Raw genomic sequence first — 18,580 nt, forward strand, 5'->3', positions numbered from 1 at the left:
TTGGACCCACTTAATGTGAGCCTTGAGAAGTAATAAAGAGTTGGCATGGTTTTCTATAATAGGTTAAGCCTCTTAATTATTTTTAAGTTTTTCTATGCCCATTCAACGACTCTGCTAAATTGCTTGATACATCATAAAATAACTTGATTTTGTAATGTATATGATTGAACCCATGGAATTTGAACATTGAAAAGTAAAAAAGAATCTTTAAAATTTATGGTCAAGTCTTTGTTCGTGTTTAGCATCAATGATTGAACCCCCGGAATGTGAGCCTTGAGAAGTAATAAAGACTTGACATGGTTTTCTGCCTCCTAATTATTTTTATTTTTTTTATGCCCATCCAACGGCTCTGCTAAATTGCTTGATATATCATAAAATGACTTGATTTTATAATGTATATGATTGAACCCATGCAATCTGAACATTGAAAAGTAAAAAAAAAATCTTCAAAATTTATGGTCAAGTCTTTGTTCCAATTCAGCATCAATGAAAGACTTGACATGGTTTTCTGTCTTTTCTATGCCCCGCTAGCGGCTATGCTAAATGGATTGATTTTTTGATGTTATCAGAAAAATAATAATCAACATGATCGAACCCATGGAATCTGAACATTGAGAAGTAAGAAATAATGCATCTTTAAGATTTATAGTCAAGTCTTTGTTCATGTAATTCAGCATCTTTTGTGTTCCATATTATGTCGATCAAAATTGCATTGTCAAGCAGAGAAAAAATAATAAAGCTAAAGCACCACCACAAGTTGATATATTACTTTTTTTTATATATATATAGGTACTCTACACCGAGGTATTGTTTAAACTATATTTTATTTCAACAAAAAAAATAATATAGCCTTCTGCGCTTGTAATTGCTACACCATTTTGTATTCAGAATATATTATTTATGCTATTCTCCCATGAAAAGTCTTGGCTGTGATATTAATACACCAATTGCTGGCTCTATTTCATACACCATTGGAAGACTTGGTTAATTTGGTCGATGACGTGGACACCTATGGTGATGGGGAAGAAGACGTTGCGGATGATGAGGACTTTTGGGGACAGCAGCAACGGGTTGGAAAAATCAGATCTGGCAAAGGATGGAGACAATTATCATGTATTGATATTCAAATACTCGAAAAACAAATTAGGTGGTGTGCTGCCTCAATCAGAAGATTTGAATAACTTTCATAATAATTTTTTAATATCATGAATTAATTATTTGAATTTGATTAGTTACTAAGTGGTGCATAAATAATGTTTTAAAATACTAAAATCATATTTAGATTAGTCCAACGATTTAGAAAGGTTTATTCACCTTAATTTACATTAAAATTTATCTTCATTTTTATTATTATTTTAAAGTATTATAAGTTTTATCAATTTTAATTCACATAGAGAAAATATAATTTTTAATTAAAATAAAATTCTAATAATATTTTATTAATTAAACATGAATTGTTTTTATATATTAATTTTCGATACTTAACCTTTAGGCTATGCATGTTTGTATAACATCATAATTTAAATAATCTTTAAAAATTAAATAAGTGAATAAGCGTTCATGCATGCATTTTTTCTCAGGGCAAACATGATTATTTACCATAAGAAACTCAGCCAGTATAATTAATTAGAAGAGAGAAATTCTCCATCTAATAAAAAGAATGAACTTACGCCTTCGACCACATGTTTTCCTCCGCATCTCATCACAGAGATTTGTTAGACATGCTTCAAGAATATCACTCTTATTGCAGAAAATTATGGTACCACATACCTAGTCGGGTGTCTGAAAAGCACCAAGATCATGAAATTAAACCAAGAAAATTTTTAAATATCAATGAGAAATATTTAGGAGTGATTTATTAAAGTCAATAAATTTGTCAAAAAGAAAGCAAAATGGATAGGAGTTTGGTCCGTCCCTTACATGTTTACATACTGCATTCCCAAGCATGTTATATTTTCACATGTCACGTTGAAGTTATTGTATGAAAGATCCCTGCAAGTTAACAATTCATAAAATTGATTTGAAATTGATCTTTATGAATTGGCAATTTAACAATTCATAAATTACACTAAATTGGGATTAATTAATTAAATTGATTGGTCTTTTTGATAAAATTCTCTTAATCTTTCTCATCTCCCAGAGTTCACTAAATATATTGAAATTGCAAGTGCAATTTTTACAAAAGCAGTGTTTTTTTTTTTTTTTTTTATGAGTCTTTCACCTTCTCTTACATGCTTTTCCAAAATTCTTTTTTTCCAAAATATCTTTTTATAACATGTCATTTATTAAATAAATAAAACAACTACTATCATGACTAGATTCCATAAATTACTAAATAAATAAAGATTGAATCTTATAATATAGTTATTAAATATAAATTGATAAATTGATCTAGAAAAACTTATAATCTAAAACCTTACCCGAGCTGAAATTCATGTTAAACTAAAAAGAAATATTGATTAGGTGAAGTCAAATTGATTCACCTATATTTTTAATAATTTTATTAACTTGATTAAACTAAATATGGCTAATTTAAAGAATTTTCTTTAATAAAATAAAAGAATGTTGTTTTACTTAAAAATAACTTAAATTAACTTGGATATCTCTCAAATTAATTTGATAATTTAAACCATTTTTCGAGTTAGTTTCCGATTTCAAATCGATAACTACAATCATTCTACACCTATATATAATTTTATTAATATATATATAAATGTTTTGTTTTTGTGTATACGGCCTAGTCTCTCCAAAAAAAAAATCATCATATCATATTTTCATACAACAAAGAAAATTTCAAAAAATATACGTATTAGCATGCACTTTGGCTTTAACAACAAGTTTGTTAGAGCCATGAGAACTAGGCCAATATTTCAAAAATTCTAAAAAATATTTGTCTTTTTTTAGTAACTGGGATTACGAATTTATACGTAAAACGTATTCCTGATATTAAAAATATAATTTTCAAATAGACGTTAGAACAGTTAGGTTTTTAATCGAAAATATAAGGACCTCCTTACTAAGGAGGATTTTTCTTGAACCATAAACAAACTAACAACTGGAAATACAATAACACCTTAGCTTTTTATCAGACAATTAAACAATGCAGCTTACTTTAGGTAAGACGTATTTGGGGTGCTAATACCTTTTCTTTACGCAATCAATCCCCGTACCCGATCTCTAAGACCAGTTAGGGTTTCTAGTGACTAAAATGCTAGATGGCGACTCCCATTCCATTTTCCACCGATAAACAACAAGAATTTCTTGTCTCCCCATATTTGCCATATAGATAGATATTACATTTAGATTTGAAATGGAACAATTTTTGCCGCGACGCCGCACACGTGCAACAATCTACATGAGTGAATCCACTAGATAAACATACCAAGCTTAAGATTGACAAAAGTACACAAATGAAACGTCTAGATCCTACACTGCCCATAATTTCGAAATCTGGAACTTTACTGGGGAAATATGGAAATCTATTGAGCTTTAAGATATATAGAAACTAAGGACTCTTATCAAGGCAGAGCACTAGGGTGCCCCTAGTAATCAATAGCAGAACAATAGAAACCAAAATCCATGAAGAGGGATGAATAAGGAAGTGAAATCAAAATCCAAGATTGCATAATATAGCAAGAGCAAGCAAAGAAGTTGGCGCTTTTCAGTTACAGATACGGAAGAAATCTAAATCCTCAGTAGCAATGTATAGAATTGAACAAGAAAGACAAATCTAAAGTAGCCAAAAGCAATACAAGCAATACAAGATGGGAAATACTTGTGAGGAGGACAAGGTAAATATGTTATATTTTGGAATGCTAAAAGGGCTTTCAGTTCAAATAAAGAGGAGTCAAAGCACAAGCTGGTGCGAACTGGAACTTTACTAGGGAAATATTGAAATATATTTTAATCACGAAAAAAATATATTTTAATCATCTAATAATTTTAATCATCTAATCAAATATATTTTTTTGTAGTTTATTTTATTCTATTTTTTTTTTATGTTTCTTGTTATATGATTATATAAATCTTGCTTGAGTTGAGTATAACATATATTTCAAATTATTAAATAGTAAATATACTTTTCTATTTTGTTTGATAATAACAAAAAAAAAAAAATTATTCATCCACTTACTTTATTCAAAAGAAACTTTTGATTTTGATGTGTATTCTGCAGTAACTGTCACGCTAACTATTTTGAGTAGGACAACTCCGAAACTGTAAACATCAGCTTCAACAGTTTTTTAATTTTATTAAAATTGTTTTTTCTAATATATAAATAGCATAAAATAGTTGTGATACTTTTTATTGGAAAAATATTGAGTAATAAAAATTAGAATTAAAATTAATTGAAACTTTTTCTGCAAAATACTGTATTTCTGTGTTTGTTGTCTTCCTTGTTTCTTGTTTCCGTCTGCATCATGAACCTTTCAAATAATTCATAAATTCAATCAAGAATTCCCTGTCTGCATTTTGCTGCAGTCAGCTGTGGTCACTTTTTGCCAACTCTGGCTGTAGAGAACTTTGCAGCTACGACGAAAGATGCAAAATTCTTATTTGGAATTCAGATCTGTTTAGAGAAGAATCAAGCTAATAGGTTCAGGTAACACTGGGAGAGACAGAAAAAAGCAGCTATGGCTCAACAAGGCATGATCCTTGCTCAATGAGAAGTGAAAAAAACTGGCATACAAACCACACAATCTGTGTAACATGGTGGTCTGCATGATCAACAATGGTAGTTGTCTTCTCAATTAGAGTATACATATAAGTAGGCATTGTTTAAAAACCACAGCAAATTGATGTTGCCATTCTCTCAGTTAGAGATGCTTCTTTAAGCCTTAATGACGATTTCGACTGAGCTCATCACCAGATACTTACTGTCTATAAGAACAAAGGATATTGAATTGTCTCATTCTGATTGCTGCAAAACCTCAACAAATGCTTCCTTCAAAAGCAGGTTTGAAGCTGCGACTCTTTGAGAAGTGATGTCAAAATCTTTACCAGATCTGTAGCCGAAATAGCAACCATCAAAATATTAGAACACGCATTATATTCTCAACAAAATGTGAGCATGTGCTTATATTCTTAATATCTTTGACCTATTGCTTGCCCAGATGACAGAGTTGAGGATGTCACAAGACGACGAATAAATCATGTTGACATTTGATAAACACTGTTCTTTCATGTCCATGCATGGGACTATCCTCTCTATATCCCACACTACCCCCAGCTAAGTTGTGGAAGGGATGAAATATAAATAGCATCACTTACGGGTCATAAACGATTCCTCCAGCTTCTTTGACAATCACAGCACCACCTGCCACATCCCTGAGTTCAAGAGTAGATTATATCAATCATGCGTCCAGATGAACTTTTCTTGCATCAATCACAAATACGTACCACGGGCCTCCATATCCGGTTTCGTAAAACAAATCAATCCTTCCACATGCAACTCCGCAAAGATTCAATGCACAGGAGCCAGTCATCCTAAGGGATCTCACCTGATAACAAGATAATCAGATATGAATTTTAAGAACACCAACACATTTTACCAAAGCACATAGCTTCCACAGCATGTTCTGGTCTCACCTTGAAAAGTAAGCTGTTAATTCTGTTCGTAGTGGCATCCACAGTAGACTTGTCACGTTTTGTTCCAGCCTGCTCTTAGAAGAATTTAGTTTGGTCAGTTCCTAACACGATTCCTTATGAAACATAAAGGAGTGGGTTTGAAGTAGAAAGGAGTTTTAACCAGATTCCACACAGAGCATAACAGGGGTGAACTTAAAGCACTCCTTTTGCAGGGTATTTGTAAGTGCAACGTGGTAAAAACTAAATACATTCACAACGCATAGATCTGCATTTCAAATACAGGGAGTTGGATTTCTAGAGTCTACGAACAATATTTTAATATAAACGAGAAGGGTTAGCATGCCAGAAAAATCAATCCAGGGTTAAAACAAGCTACCCTTACTCAGCACTTAACATTTCTGACACTATCTGGAGTTAAGACTGAAATTGATTGTGCCCAAGGCAATTTTAACACCCTTCAAACCGATCCGATAAGAAATCAATTGGAGATGTACAGTTAGAAGGATAGAATTGTACCAAAAAAATATGAGACAGTAGGGCACCAATTCATCTCAGGTTTCAAAAATGATTCCCGGTTATCATTTCAGTTTAAGCTATCTAAACCGAAAAGCATCTCAGTTTGCAAGTTTGGGCAGACAAAAATGATGCTGAAAAGCATACCTCTGTTGCAAGAAGCGATTTTACAAGCTCACTTTGAGATGATACTGCAATCGAAACACAAGTACACAGTTGCTTAAGTGTCATGGAAAGATTAGCATGCAAAAGTATCAAAATATGGAAACTGACAATAGTCAACTCAGAGACACCTTTTATGGGTTTTCCATTCAGAAATGCACCTTTTCCATGGACGCCTGTAAAAAGCTGCATTTATAAATCCAAAATCTTTTAGCAAATTACTGGATCACATTCAAATTCTATAAAATTTTGACAGAACATTAACTTCGATGTTAAATGGGACAATATACGACCACATATCTGTAGTGAAAGCAAGAAGTGTTCAAGAAGGCAGACAAAAGTTTGATGGACTAACTGCTTAGATATAGCTAGATACTCATTTTCCCGATATTTAAATACTGGCAGACTCAACATCATAAAGCAGACATTCATCTGAGTAGAGGACCATGCAGCTGAAAACTAGTGGTCACTGGTCAGTGTTCATTTTGTGAGGAAAGATGCACTAACATCCAGCATACATGTAGAAGATCACCAGGCTATATGAAAGGAGGTAAACTCTGCATGTTCTACATAAAATTTTAATCATTTATAGTTCAAAGGAATATCTGGCCACCTAAAACGAACATGCAATTTATAAAATCTCACCTCTTCCATTATTGGGTTGTAAACAACACCTACTGTAGGAACTTTTCCAATTGTAAGACCAATAGAAATGCACACGAAGGGGAACCTACATCCAAACATGTTGAGACAAATTAAAGTGATGTTACATGTATAAAAACAAGAGGAAATTGCCTTCACTAAACAATGTTAAAAAAAAAATATTGCATTTACCCATGGACAAAGTTGGTTGTTCCATCAAGAGGATCAACTATCCATGTCGGTTCATCAGTCAGTTCCGTAATACCACAGGCAGCAGTAGTTTCTTCCCCAATGAACTAAGAAAACCAGCAAAAGAGAACTTTCAAGAGAAAAACAGAGGCACTTTTTAGGAGACAATATTCCCCGTACAGATCAATAATCCTCAAATTCATCACCTACAAAGTAGAAAATACTAAAGTAAGTTGTTAACCTTATGTGAGGGGTGCTGCTGTTTGAGATAATTAAAAATAAGATCCTCACAAGCCTTGTCAGTCTCAGTAACTAAATCCACCTGCAATTGAGAAATAAAATAAACAATTGTCAGTAATTACACGCATATAGTGAAGTGTGTTTAGCCACAGCACTTTTATCCTCTGCTCCACAGTTATGTTGATACAGTCCACTTTCAATTTTTTTACAAACTCGATGACCTCAGCCTCAGCGTGAAGATAAAAACCTTGTTTCCCAGCAGCTTTACAAACAAGGATTTTAGCACCTCATGCACGATGAATTCAATTACCGTTAGCTTTACAGACGTTGATGCTAAATTCAATTGCCATTTTAAAGCTCCCCCGGCATGTTAAATTCAATTCCCAGTTTTGTTACAAAACAAGATCCCCTCAATGCCAAGATTAAAACTTTATTTCCATTAGCTTTACAAACTGGGATCTTAAAGCTCCCCCTTGCATTCTAAATTCAATTTCCAATCAGATATAATCAATCACTGATCTGAATTCAAGATTATTTAGCAGCATTTGATCAACAATTCTCCTTTCTTTAGGGGAAAAAAATTGCTAAGCACTACACAAACTCTACATTCAAGATCACATGATGCAACAAGAATGTCCAAGATAAGACTACCTTGATTAACGACCAAAAAGAAAAAGAGAGATAAAAAGAACCCAAGAAAAGCAAAGATGGGTACCAGGCCTTTATGCTCCACATGCTTGGTCTGGTAGAATCCTTCACGGATTATCTACAAAGCACACAAGAAATGGAAAATGAGACTAAATTTGAGACCCCTAAAAAAGGAAAAACAAAATCTAAAATTTATAACTCACCTCTCCAGCTCTCTTTGCTGCCTCAACAGCAGTCTGCAAGAACTCTGAAAGAGAATCTAAAACATCCCAAATAAAAAACAAAATGCAAAAATCATCAAGATCCCACACTGAAAATGAACCAAGAAATCAAAAACAAAACGAGAAAGAATGCAATAAAAAAACTTGATGGGGTCCTACCATTCTGTGCCATGTTTTAAAATTTGTATATAGAAAGAAGAGAGTGACAGAGGGAAGTAGATTGTGGTGGAGGTGATGGTGATGAAAAGCTCTGTGTCTTGAGTTTTTTTACGTCTAAAAGGAAGCAGCAGGCAAACCACAAAATGGACCGTTTGATTTCTGTTTTTTTCTCTCTTTATTCATATATATGCTGAAGAATCTGCCTTTTCACCCAGTCTGTGTACTTTTTGCATCAAATTCCTTGTGAAAAAGGAAGTCCTTTAATGGTGCCTTTTGAGTCCTTTTAACCCTTTTTTATGGCTACTCTTTCCTGACGTCATATTGTTACTCTGGAGTTATCATATGAAATTAAGAAAATATTAACATCCAAATGATGGGGAAAGAGTTTTGCTCAATTTTGAATGATGGAGGGCATCATTGGTGAGCCTAGGAAGATAGGGACCAAATTGAAACCTCCCTAATAACTGGGGGTATATTTGTAGTTTTCCTAGAACGAAAATACCTAAAATCTTACATTTCTTTAAAAAAAAAAAAAAAAAAAAAAACTAGCATCAAACTCAGTGATTGCTGATGAAAGCATTAAAATCAGATACCGTGAGAATACGAAATGATTATGGTGGAAAGTAAATTCGGATGATAAAGGCATCTCCTTTTTATGGCAATAAAAACATAGTTACAGTAACGAATCGAGGATCAACTTAGTTGAAGGTTAATGTTACCAGTTGGATGGATTAATCTATATTAATAAATAAAATTTGAAATAACATTATTTTTTTTATAAAAAAAAATAGGTTGTTCCACCTATTTAACTCGGATTATGAGGTTAGCCTATATACTGAACCGGATCTTAGAAGTGGGATAAAAAGTGATAGCAGCAGAGAACATTCTGGTTTTGGAATTGAAGTAGATGCTTGGAATATGCTGGTGATGTTCACTCGTGAGTCGTGACTCACACATGGAAGCCTCATCTTTAATAATAAAGAAAATGACTCCTTTCCTGGCAAGAAGAAAAGCATTTTGGTGTGAATTCTCTACCCTGTGGCCCACCAAACGAAGCTTCCTATCATATCCTCCTCAGGAGGTTCTGCTGAGGAATGTCCTTTGATACTCTGTATACGGTCAAATGGTGTCATGGAGGACCCCTAATGGCGGTGGGAATTTAGTAACATGCGACTGCTGCCTCTTCTCCTCACTTGAGACCAGGTTCAGACTAATACCATTGACTAGAGTTATAGCTACTTTACGTCCGCACTCCCTCGAACAAGGACTCGTAACTTGTACATATGAAGTATGTGTACATATGGAGAGGGAGACCTATATGGCTTCAAGTGGGTTACCATGGGGAATGAACATACGGTGAAGCTGAATAATGACGGCTTCCAATTGAGGACATGGTTCACAAAAACATGAACATGCTCTCTAACGGGGTTCCTAAAAGCCGAGTATTGGATTGAACTCGATTCTTGTCTCTTTATTTCTCTCTTCCTTTCAATACATGTAATTTTACCACAGATCGATGGATAATGATATTGTCATCAGGTTTGGGCTATGAGAGCTACAATTTATGTAAAATGATTACAATAAACAACCAAGCTCTTTCATGACTACTCTTTAGGCTCAAGGGCAGCTATTTATCCCTTGAGCTCACATATCGTGTCATCACAACTGCATTAGAACGATCCAATAATATATCTCCCATCAGCTGTCACAATTAAAGAAGCCTTTTTAATAATTAGTACAATTATCAATAGCAATAACAAAGCACATTTTAATGAAAGCCTTTTCCTAGGTTCAGATGCCTAGAGAATTGCTTCATTGAATGTTCTAATGATATATGAGCGGGATATAATTAAGCTTCCCTACCTTGACAGCTTGTCGTCTTGTAATGTAATTGGTGGATTCTAGCAGCTTCGAATTAAATTCAGCAAAAAACTGAAGTCCATACAAAGTTAGACAATGTCAAGCTCTGACCAACATTTAGCAAGCATGGCCACAACAGGAAATAAAGACACATTTAGAATGTTGCAATTCATGTTTTTGTCATAGATATGTAGCTACCAACATGCAGTTTAAAAAAGCAAAGAAGAATGCTATAAAAATGAGGAGATAAAGCTGCTCAATTCATCAGAGAGTCGAGTAATAGATTCTACTTTATATGCCCCATCATTGCAGAGCCACAATATTTTGAGATTAATGCATTACCAGAAAAATAAATTTGCAAACCGTCTCTCTCTAATCTCACCAAAGGTTTTCCGGCTAACACTTTTGTTGGCCTTCAAATTCTTTGAAAAAACTATGGAGGATCAGGTATGCCCCATTATACAGTGTCAGTGCGTGCATAACTGAGGCAATATATGCGCACATATGTATCTATAGGTATATAGGATTTGAATTTGGGTGTTAAAAAAAAACCATTAGAGCTTAAAACCTTTACTTTTATAGGATTTTGGTTTAGATTCTGCTTTATGTCTCCATCATTGCACAGTCACGATATCGTGTTATTAATGCATCACCAGATAATTAAATCTGCACATCATCTTTCTCTAATCTCAGCCACAAAATTTTCTCACCAAAATACTCGTCTGCCTACAAAATTCTTTAGACAAGAGGATTGGGCATGCCTATCAACCACCTTGTGTGTGTGGGATGACCTAAGGCATCCATAGCAGAAACAAGTATAAACCTGTACAAGTATGCATCTAAACATAAGTGACAGCAGAACTCACCCAATCATAGTTCTTAGAAAGAAATTCAGCTACTGTAGATTTATGTCTTGTCAATAGTTCCTGCAACAAAACAATATAAAAGTCTCAGATTCACACTTCAACTATAATAGCAAATACAAGGCCGAAACATAAAAACTTTATAAACATGCAATAAAGACAAATAAAATTTTTAGAAAATACTTCAACTCCCTGATATTTTTAGCTAACTCTGCCATCTGTATTAGAAAATACAATTGTCAAATTCGAATTCCACAAATAAAATGCTTGACAGAAGCTTCAAAACCCTAATGCATGTTCATCGCAATCTTACATCTACACTCACCAAAATTCAACAACACTAATCTAATTCTTTTATTGTGAACAAACTAGTTGAAACAAATCAATGACACATATAGCGCCACAGATCACACTTAATTCACAAACCTACAATCAAAGTTTCCACTTTTACTCCCTTGACTACTAAAGCTACTAAAAGGCTAAAACCTTTACACCCAACCAACTGCCAGTAATATCAGATTCCTCTAACAGCACACCCAACCACATTCAAGTTAAACTTGGCCAGCAAACTAACCTATTTGCAATCACATTAGCACTCAGCAAATTAACTATTTCTTCCTATCTATGTAAATATCACAGCATATTATAGCATACTCTAATCCAAACCTCAATCAGACATCAAGAATCACCCTAAAAAACGCAATTTTTTCATAAAGATTGAACCTTTCTCATCCAAAGCAAAAAAAGAAAAGCAACCCAGACCCCAAACAATCTCAAATCAATCAAAATCCACCTAATTAAAAGAAAATAACAGAAAAAGAACACAAGCACTCATAAAATATATAGAAATGATAAGAAAGAGACTGCCAACCTTCTCTTCTCGTTTTGAATCTGATAAAGAAGCTGAACTCTGATCAGCATAGATTAAAAGATCGCGAGTCTGTCTAACTATATCGACAGGAGTCCTCGCTTTGACAGTCCCTTCATCCTCTTCGAGATTTCCTCAACAGCACTGGATGTCCCGATTTCGAATTACTCAACAGCCCAGAATGTCCCTTTGTCGCTACTGCCGCTGCCCGCGCCGGTGATTGTGGCGGTGGCGATACTCTCCTCACCACTACCTCCTCCCGGGCTGCTGCTGCTGCGGCAGCTGGTTTTGACACGCAGACTCCTATCTTTCCTCCCTTTATAAACCCCACAAAAACACAAGAAAGCGATTTTGCCTTCTATCTACGAAAAGGGTTCACGGTTTACTTGATTTCAGCCACCAATTTTGCTTTTGGATTATTGGGTTTTTATGGGATCTTGGTCAAAATGTGTGCTTGATTCGACGGTTATGGTTTTTTGGGCTTGCATAAACAGATTATACCGTGTCAAACCGCTAAATACTTACAGTACAGTGCTATTTTTTCTTACGTATTCATTTTCTCTATTATTATTATTACTATAAAAAAAAAATTACAAAAGAGGGGAATTCACTATGACCGTCTCACAAAAGCATTGTTTATTATAGTTTTAAAAATAATATTTTAATAAAAAATCCAAAACAATAAAATTCATCATCGGTGTGATAGTTAGTTAAACAGGTCAGCTAAAGTTTCAAGGTCAGCTGATTTTTTTTTTCCAACTCGAATGGCTCCAGTCATAGATTAGATTAACTGGGTCTAAGTTGATTTATCGGGTAGTCTAGGTTTTAAAACAATATTGTTCATAGTTCTAGATCATGAATTTAATAAATTAATTTAATTATATATATTATTATTTCAATTTTAAAAAAAAATTGTCATTTTAAAAAAGATTTTCAAAGTCAGTTTTTATCTGGCATTTAGGTTAATATTTGACCTGTCAAATTCACTCTATTAGAGGGTCATTTCCAAAAAACCAAGTAAGGGAGGAACGAAGTTACTTCCCCACCAGATGGTTCGACAACTGATGATGAGACAACGAGTATTAAATTAAATCTAACATGGTTTTGATTTTAAATTTGAATTAAATAAAAAGAATTCAAAACTAAATCATTTCTCTAAATTTAATAATATTATCAGAATATTACTCGTTGCCTAAACATTTTTTTATACCTTAATTTTTTTTTGTTCGGCTAGTAGCATAACGTAATATCCAGTAATCGATCTAATCCATTTTAAAAAATTTAATATTAACAGCTATATGTGCAGGGAATATCATGGGGTAAGTTCAGATTGTAATAAAAGGGACTTATTCCATTCAAACTTCTTAGGTTTGGAAACAATCATTGGCAAATTTATTTTTAATTAGTCTTATTCATAAAAAGTATCCTAAGACAATCATTTTAGCTTCGACATTGATGCAATATTTATACCAAAAAAGTCTCTTTAAACGATTAATGTTTATGTATAGTAAATTTATTTGTATTTATTTTCGTTATACAAAAAAGTAAAGTATACCTTTTACATCTACCTATGTATCTAACTGGTCCAAGTTTAAGAGTTTTTCATAAATAGACAGTACAATACTATTACTTGGATTGAGCCTATGGGTTGATCTAAAAATCTAATTAATTCAGAATTTGGAGCGGTTTAAATTAAATAAATAAATAATTTAATTGATTTGATAAAAAAAAATTTAAGTTAACCTACTGATCGGTAAATACTCGGCCCTCAATTTCTAGAAATTTTTTTATAAAAAAATATTATTTTTATCATATTAAAAAAAAACATTTGAGAATTGACTTATAATGATTTTTCTAACTCATAACTTATATCTTATTCGGATCAACTTTATATAAGTTTTACAATTAAGTTAGATTTATTGATCCCTACATAATTATTTTGGATCCCTATCCAATATAAAATGTGATCCAATATTTAATATTAAAATTGTAGTTGCGTAAATCTAATGAGTTTGTAAAGTAGATAATATCATAAGATTATGCTTTATATAGGCTATATAAAATTATCCTTTATATAGGCTATATATAAAGGATGGCAATAATAATAATATTACCAGCATTCAATTACAACAAAGCAAACACACATATTTTTCATGGAGTCTCTTACACACACATCAATATTCTCTTGTCACCACCACATAATTAAACCAAAGTAATTACAAAATAAAGAAGAGGAGGCAAAAGGTTTTCATCATCAAACTTAACATTACCAATTATCTAAGAAAATAGATCTATTTCCATCAGCTTGGAAATCGTTCCGTACAGTCCTCCAATATTTACTGATAGAGTAGCATTGCTTTGGGAAATCTGTTGAGGGCTTTTCTCACATTCAAGTACATTGACGACTTCGGACATTTTAGGCCTTAGAGTAGGAAACGGATTAACGCACTTCATTGCCAAGTGCAAAACAATGAGAGCCTGCCTTTTGTCGTAATTGGATTCTAATTTCTGGTCCACCAATTCAATGATTCTTCCCTTATCGTTCAAAACACCTGCCTGCAATTGAAAAGCAAGATTAGCTTAGCTCCCAGTATTAATGAAATAATCAAGTAATTATTACTTATTATTTTCTAATCAATTAAAAAAATCAAGGAATTAAATAACTCTAAGCAATCAAGAAATTATTTCTATCATCCAATTAAAGGAGATGATCAAGCATATTTTTTATAATTTATTTTATTCTATTTACTTATAGGTCTTGTTATATGACTATATAAACTCCACATGAGTTGAATGTAACACATATATTAAATTATCGAATAATAATATATATCCTTTTATATTTTAAATTTCTTTTTGGTATCAGAGCAGGTTGATCATATATAGCTTTTGTTTTTTAATATTTTTTGCTCATGATAAATTATTTCAAGATCTTTTGATTTTTTTTTTGATGGACAATTTTATGCCATCAATCCAATAATTTTAAAACACTTTGTTTTAAAACTCTTCATATAATATCAAATATTTATTTAATTTACTATTCTTCTTTTTCAATGATATAAATCATAAGAGAACTTCTTCTGTGATTAGAATTCACAAGTCATCTAATGTTGGCAGAACATGTTTGGTTTGAAAAAAAAAAAAAAAACTAAGAGGGTTTATCCTGTCAAATACACTTACTTTATCCAGAAGAAACTTAGCTTCTTGATTGGGTGTATATTCTGCACTAACTGTCCCGCTAACTATTTCGAGTAGGACAACTCCGAAACTGTAAACATCAGCTTTAACAGTATCTATTGCTTTTCCCATTGAATACTCAGGTGCCATGTAAACTCTGCAATAGGAGATTAATTATTGGTTAATTAGCTCTTAATTAAAAGAATGAAAGTAGTTGTCGATCAATGATCATAATACTTACCGCGACTCTTTTGCTTCGATGGTCATAAATGGATCTTCCTCATCACAAAGCGTTGCCAATCCAAAGGCAGACAACTTGGCCGTAAGAGAGTTATCAAGCATAATATTACTAGGCTCTATGTTTCCATGAACAATCTCTTCCTCTTCATGTAAATACTTCAAACCTCTTGCTATTCCCAGACAGATACCAAATCTAGCTTTCCAATCAAGTTTTGTTGTGGAATTTGGTTCTACAAATCAAGGTTATTGATATTAAGTTATTGATATTTGCAAGTACACAATCCTTGTACTAACAGAAGATTTAAATATACAATTAGAAGCTCTCACAAACATTAAGTGACGGAATTCTATTTACTCCTATGTTATAGTTCTCAACAATTATATGAATTTCGCAAGGCAATGCATTAGGTGAAAATTAAGATAAAACTTGAGAATCGAAAGAGCAGGATGAAAATTGGTTGATGGCAGTATTACCGAACAACGCACGTTGAAGGGAGCCTTTCTCCATATATTTATATACTAGCAGATGCAGGTCTTTATTTGAATAGCCATCCCATAATTGAACAAGATTCTCATGTTTCAAAGATTTCAGTTGGGATTTTCCCCTTGTAATTCATCTTTTCCTTGTTGCTTTGAATTACGAGGAGAAATCTTCATCAACTGCTAATTTTTTCTCTTTGTTCGGCAATTCAGCCTGCATACACGTGAAATCAATTACCAGAACTCTGAAAGAAAAAAGTGCATGTTGAGGAACAAATGTTTCAAAAAAGAAAATCTGACCTCGTATACTATTCCAAAGCGTCCCCCGCCAATCTTCATTTTGGGGCTAAATTTTCGAGTACCATCGATTATTTTGTTTGGGGTGAAATCTCTCCATCTCCTTGATCCTTGACCTCCTGGGACCTTTATAGTTTTATCTATTTGAAGAAAAACATCAAAAGTAAGAATTCTTAAGGTTGTATGGTGCATAATGATTTTAGATTAGCATAGAGAGGTACCATTCAAATCGCTTTGCTGCAGCCAGCCCATTTTCCACATGTAAGCCGACAGAAGTAGAGAAGCAAATACTGAACCTGCAATAATCCCTGCAATTTGTGAAGGAGATAGTTTCTTGCCGCCAACTTTGAAGTCTGTACACAAATAGTGGAAGACAGAAAGAATAAATTATTTATCCAGATAAAGTGTACCAGAAATCTTTCGCTCAACAAAATTAAGAGAATGCAACTCTTTACTTGCAGTTACGGAAATGCCTGACACAAGGGGTCCATTTAGAGACAGTGCAGCAGGTGAATTGAAAAATCTTGGCTCCAGGAAAGTTCCTTTGCCAGCCCGGAAAAAATGGATAGTCAATAGATGATCATCTCCTACATATGCTGGGAAATCTTGGCTCCATGTCTTATTGGTGCCGCTGGCCATTTCTTTTATGTTGAAGTCTTTTAGTGTTCTGTTCCCCTATATCAAACAGTGGAGGTTTAACGATGGAAATTTTTTAAAGAAGCTGCAGAAAAATATAGCGGTTACCTGTATATATACATCAAAAACACGTTTCCCTAAATTCGAATAATCTTCATCACTTTGGTAAACAGTTTCAGCGAAGTAAAGTTTCACAGTGTAATTTCCTTTAAATAAACAGAAGCCGTAATATGTCAGAGAAAGAGGGCAGAGGCGAGTTGAGCTGTATAACGGTGTCGCAGCAGAATCACAAACTCCACAATCCACGTTTTTTATGTAATCACTGGAATCGTAAGTTTTCGATCCGAAGTCTCCAGAACAAGAATAAGCCCAATTTTTTCTTGGAGCTGAATAATAATTTGATGTTGCACTATCTGCTTCAAACTCTTTCCTATCAAAAAACTGTGCCTTCTCCTCCACAATTTATATATAAGGAATCGTCTGCAAAAAAATGATAATTAGTACAGAAAATCTGTCCTGCGCTAAATTAAGAGCTTCTCAATAGAACTTACACTTTGGTTTTCCCCGACATTTATCTGTCAAATCACGTATAGAATTCCTAGAAATAGCAAACAACATTTGTAAGAAATAGCTCAGGATTATTTGCTCTAAATTAATTGCACCATATGGAGGATATTACCATACCTGTTTGGTTCACTGCTTGAGTAGGAACAAAATGCAAGCAGTTGGTGCACATGATACAAAATGATCAGAAGTTGGGATTTCATAGACAACAATATTCTTGCAAGTGAAAAAAAAGGAGGAAGAAAATGAAGTTGCCGTTATTACATGTTCAGCTTTCCTTCTCCTTTCTTCGGACCATCACGTGGAATTTCAAAATTATTATATGACAAGTCCCTGCAACATTATTGTTTACATATCAAGATTTAATTGAGGAAATCTACAAAAGGGAAAACAACCCATCTGAGCAAAGAGCACAAAGCCATAACATACGCCTTGTCTTCAATGTTATCAGTAACCCAGGAAGGTACGGTGCCATTAAGCATATTTTCCTGTGAGAAACCTAAACAAAAACAAACCAGTATGAAAAACCATCCCATGTACTTTTTAACAGAGTGGCAGAACGATCTTATTATAAGACATCGAGTTCAAGGAATCTCTTTTCATACATCTTACTTAAATTCAGCTTTTCCATGGAATCTGGTATTCCACCCGTTAAGTTGTTAAAGCTCAAGTCTCTGCAGGATCAATAAAATGAAAGCAAACGTTATCCTACATATTTTGATATATAGTTGTGCTATGGTCAATTATTGCATAGTTGATTCTGTAAAACACATAGTCAAAATCATCAACACTTCCTATGCATGGCCTAAAGGCCCTAATCAAAATCAAAATAGAGCGGATGAAACAAAGTAGCCATGAGAGAACTACAAATCTTTTTACAAAAGAGGAAATGAAACTTACAGGTATTTTTAACCTTGACCAATCACCAATGTACGGGGGGATTTCACCACTTATTGAGCAATTCCTTATCCACCCTACACAAACCATTGAAGAAGTTGGTGTTTGGATTTATCCAATGCATCCATATCATTAAGATTCACGTACATAAATATTGACAAAACAATATAAAACACAACATTGTGACTTCACGATTCTGTTATGCCTACATCCAGGATAAATTTACTATAGTCGTTAATTAATATATATATTTTAAATTCTCAAACCTGAATCCCAGATACAACTAGTCTTCACAGCATGTAATAGCTCATACAAAAAACTCAAGATAATATAAAGAA

At 33.4% G+C, this 18,580-nt stretch overlaps 2 protein-coding genes and 2 pseudogenes across 2 annotated transcripts; all 4 read right to left on the reverse strand.

The window, feature by feature from the left end:
• LOC118030946 (probable LRR receptor-like serine/threonine-protein kinase At1g53440) overlaps positions 1 to 18,580 on the reverse strand; it is an 80,754-nt pseudogene that overhangs the window by 12,664 nt on the left and 49,510 nt on the right.
• Positions 4,615 to 8,609, reverse strand: LOC118030947 (inositol monophosphatase 3). Its single transcript, XM_035035216.2, has 12 exons — positions 8,361 to 8,609; positions 8,184 to 8,239; positions 8,048 to 8,098; positions 7,334 to 7,414; positions 7,096 to 7,199; positions 6,907 to 6,991; positions 6,393 to 6,447; positions 6,247 to 6,290; positions 5,587 to 5,655; positions 5,398 to 5,498; positions 5,269 to 5,325; positions 4,615 to 5,003 (listed from the first exon to the last, which is right to left on the reverse strand). The coding sequence occupies exons 1-12, from the start codon at positions 8,371 to 8,373 to the stop codon at positions 4,907 to 4,909; spliced, it is 813 nt and encodes a 270-aa protein (XP_034891107.1). The 5' UTR covers positions 8,374 to 8,609; the 3' UTR covers positions 4,615 to 4,906.
• On the reverse strand, positions 9,789 to 12,729 carry LOC118030920 (uncharacterized). The gene is made up of 6 exons (XM_035035193.2): positions 12,712 to 12,729; positions 12,120 to 12,267; positions 11,955 to 12,085; positions 11,087 to 11,146; positions 10,224 to 10,292; positions 9,789 to 10,062 (listed from the first exon to the last, which is right to left on the reverse strand). Exons 1-6 carry the CDS (start codon positions 12,727 to 12,729, stop codon positions 9,988 to 9,990), a joined length of 501 nt encoding a protein of 166 aa, XP_034891084.1. The 3' UTR covers positions 9,789 to 9,987.
• LOC118030950 (probable LRR receptor-like serine/threonine-protein kinase At1g53440) lies at positions 14,122 to 17,831 on the reverse strand (annotated as a pseudogene).

Source organism: Populus alba, chromosome 16, assembly GCF_005239225.2.
Source record: "Populus alba chromosome 16, ASM523922v2, whole genome shotgun sequence".
NCBI classification, from domain to species: Eukaryota; Viridiplantae; Streptophyta; class Magnoliopsida; order Malpighiales; family Salicaceae; genus Populus; species Populus alba.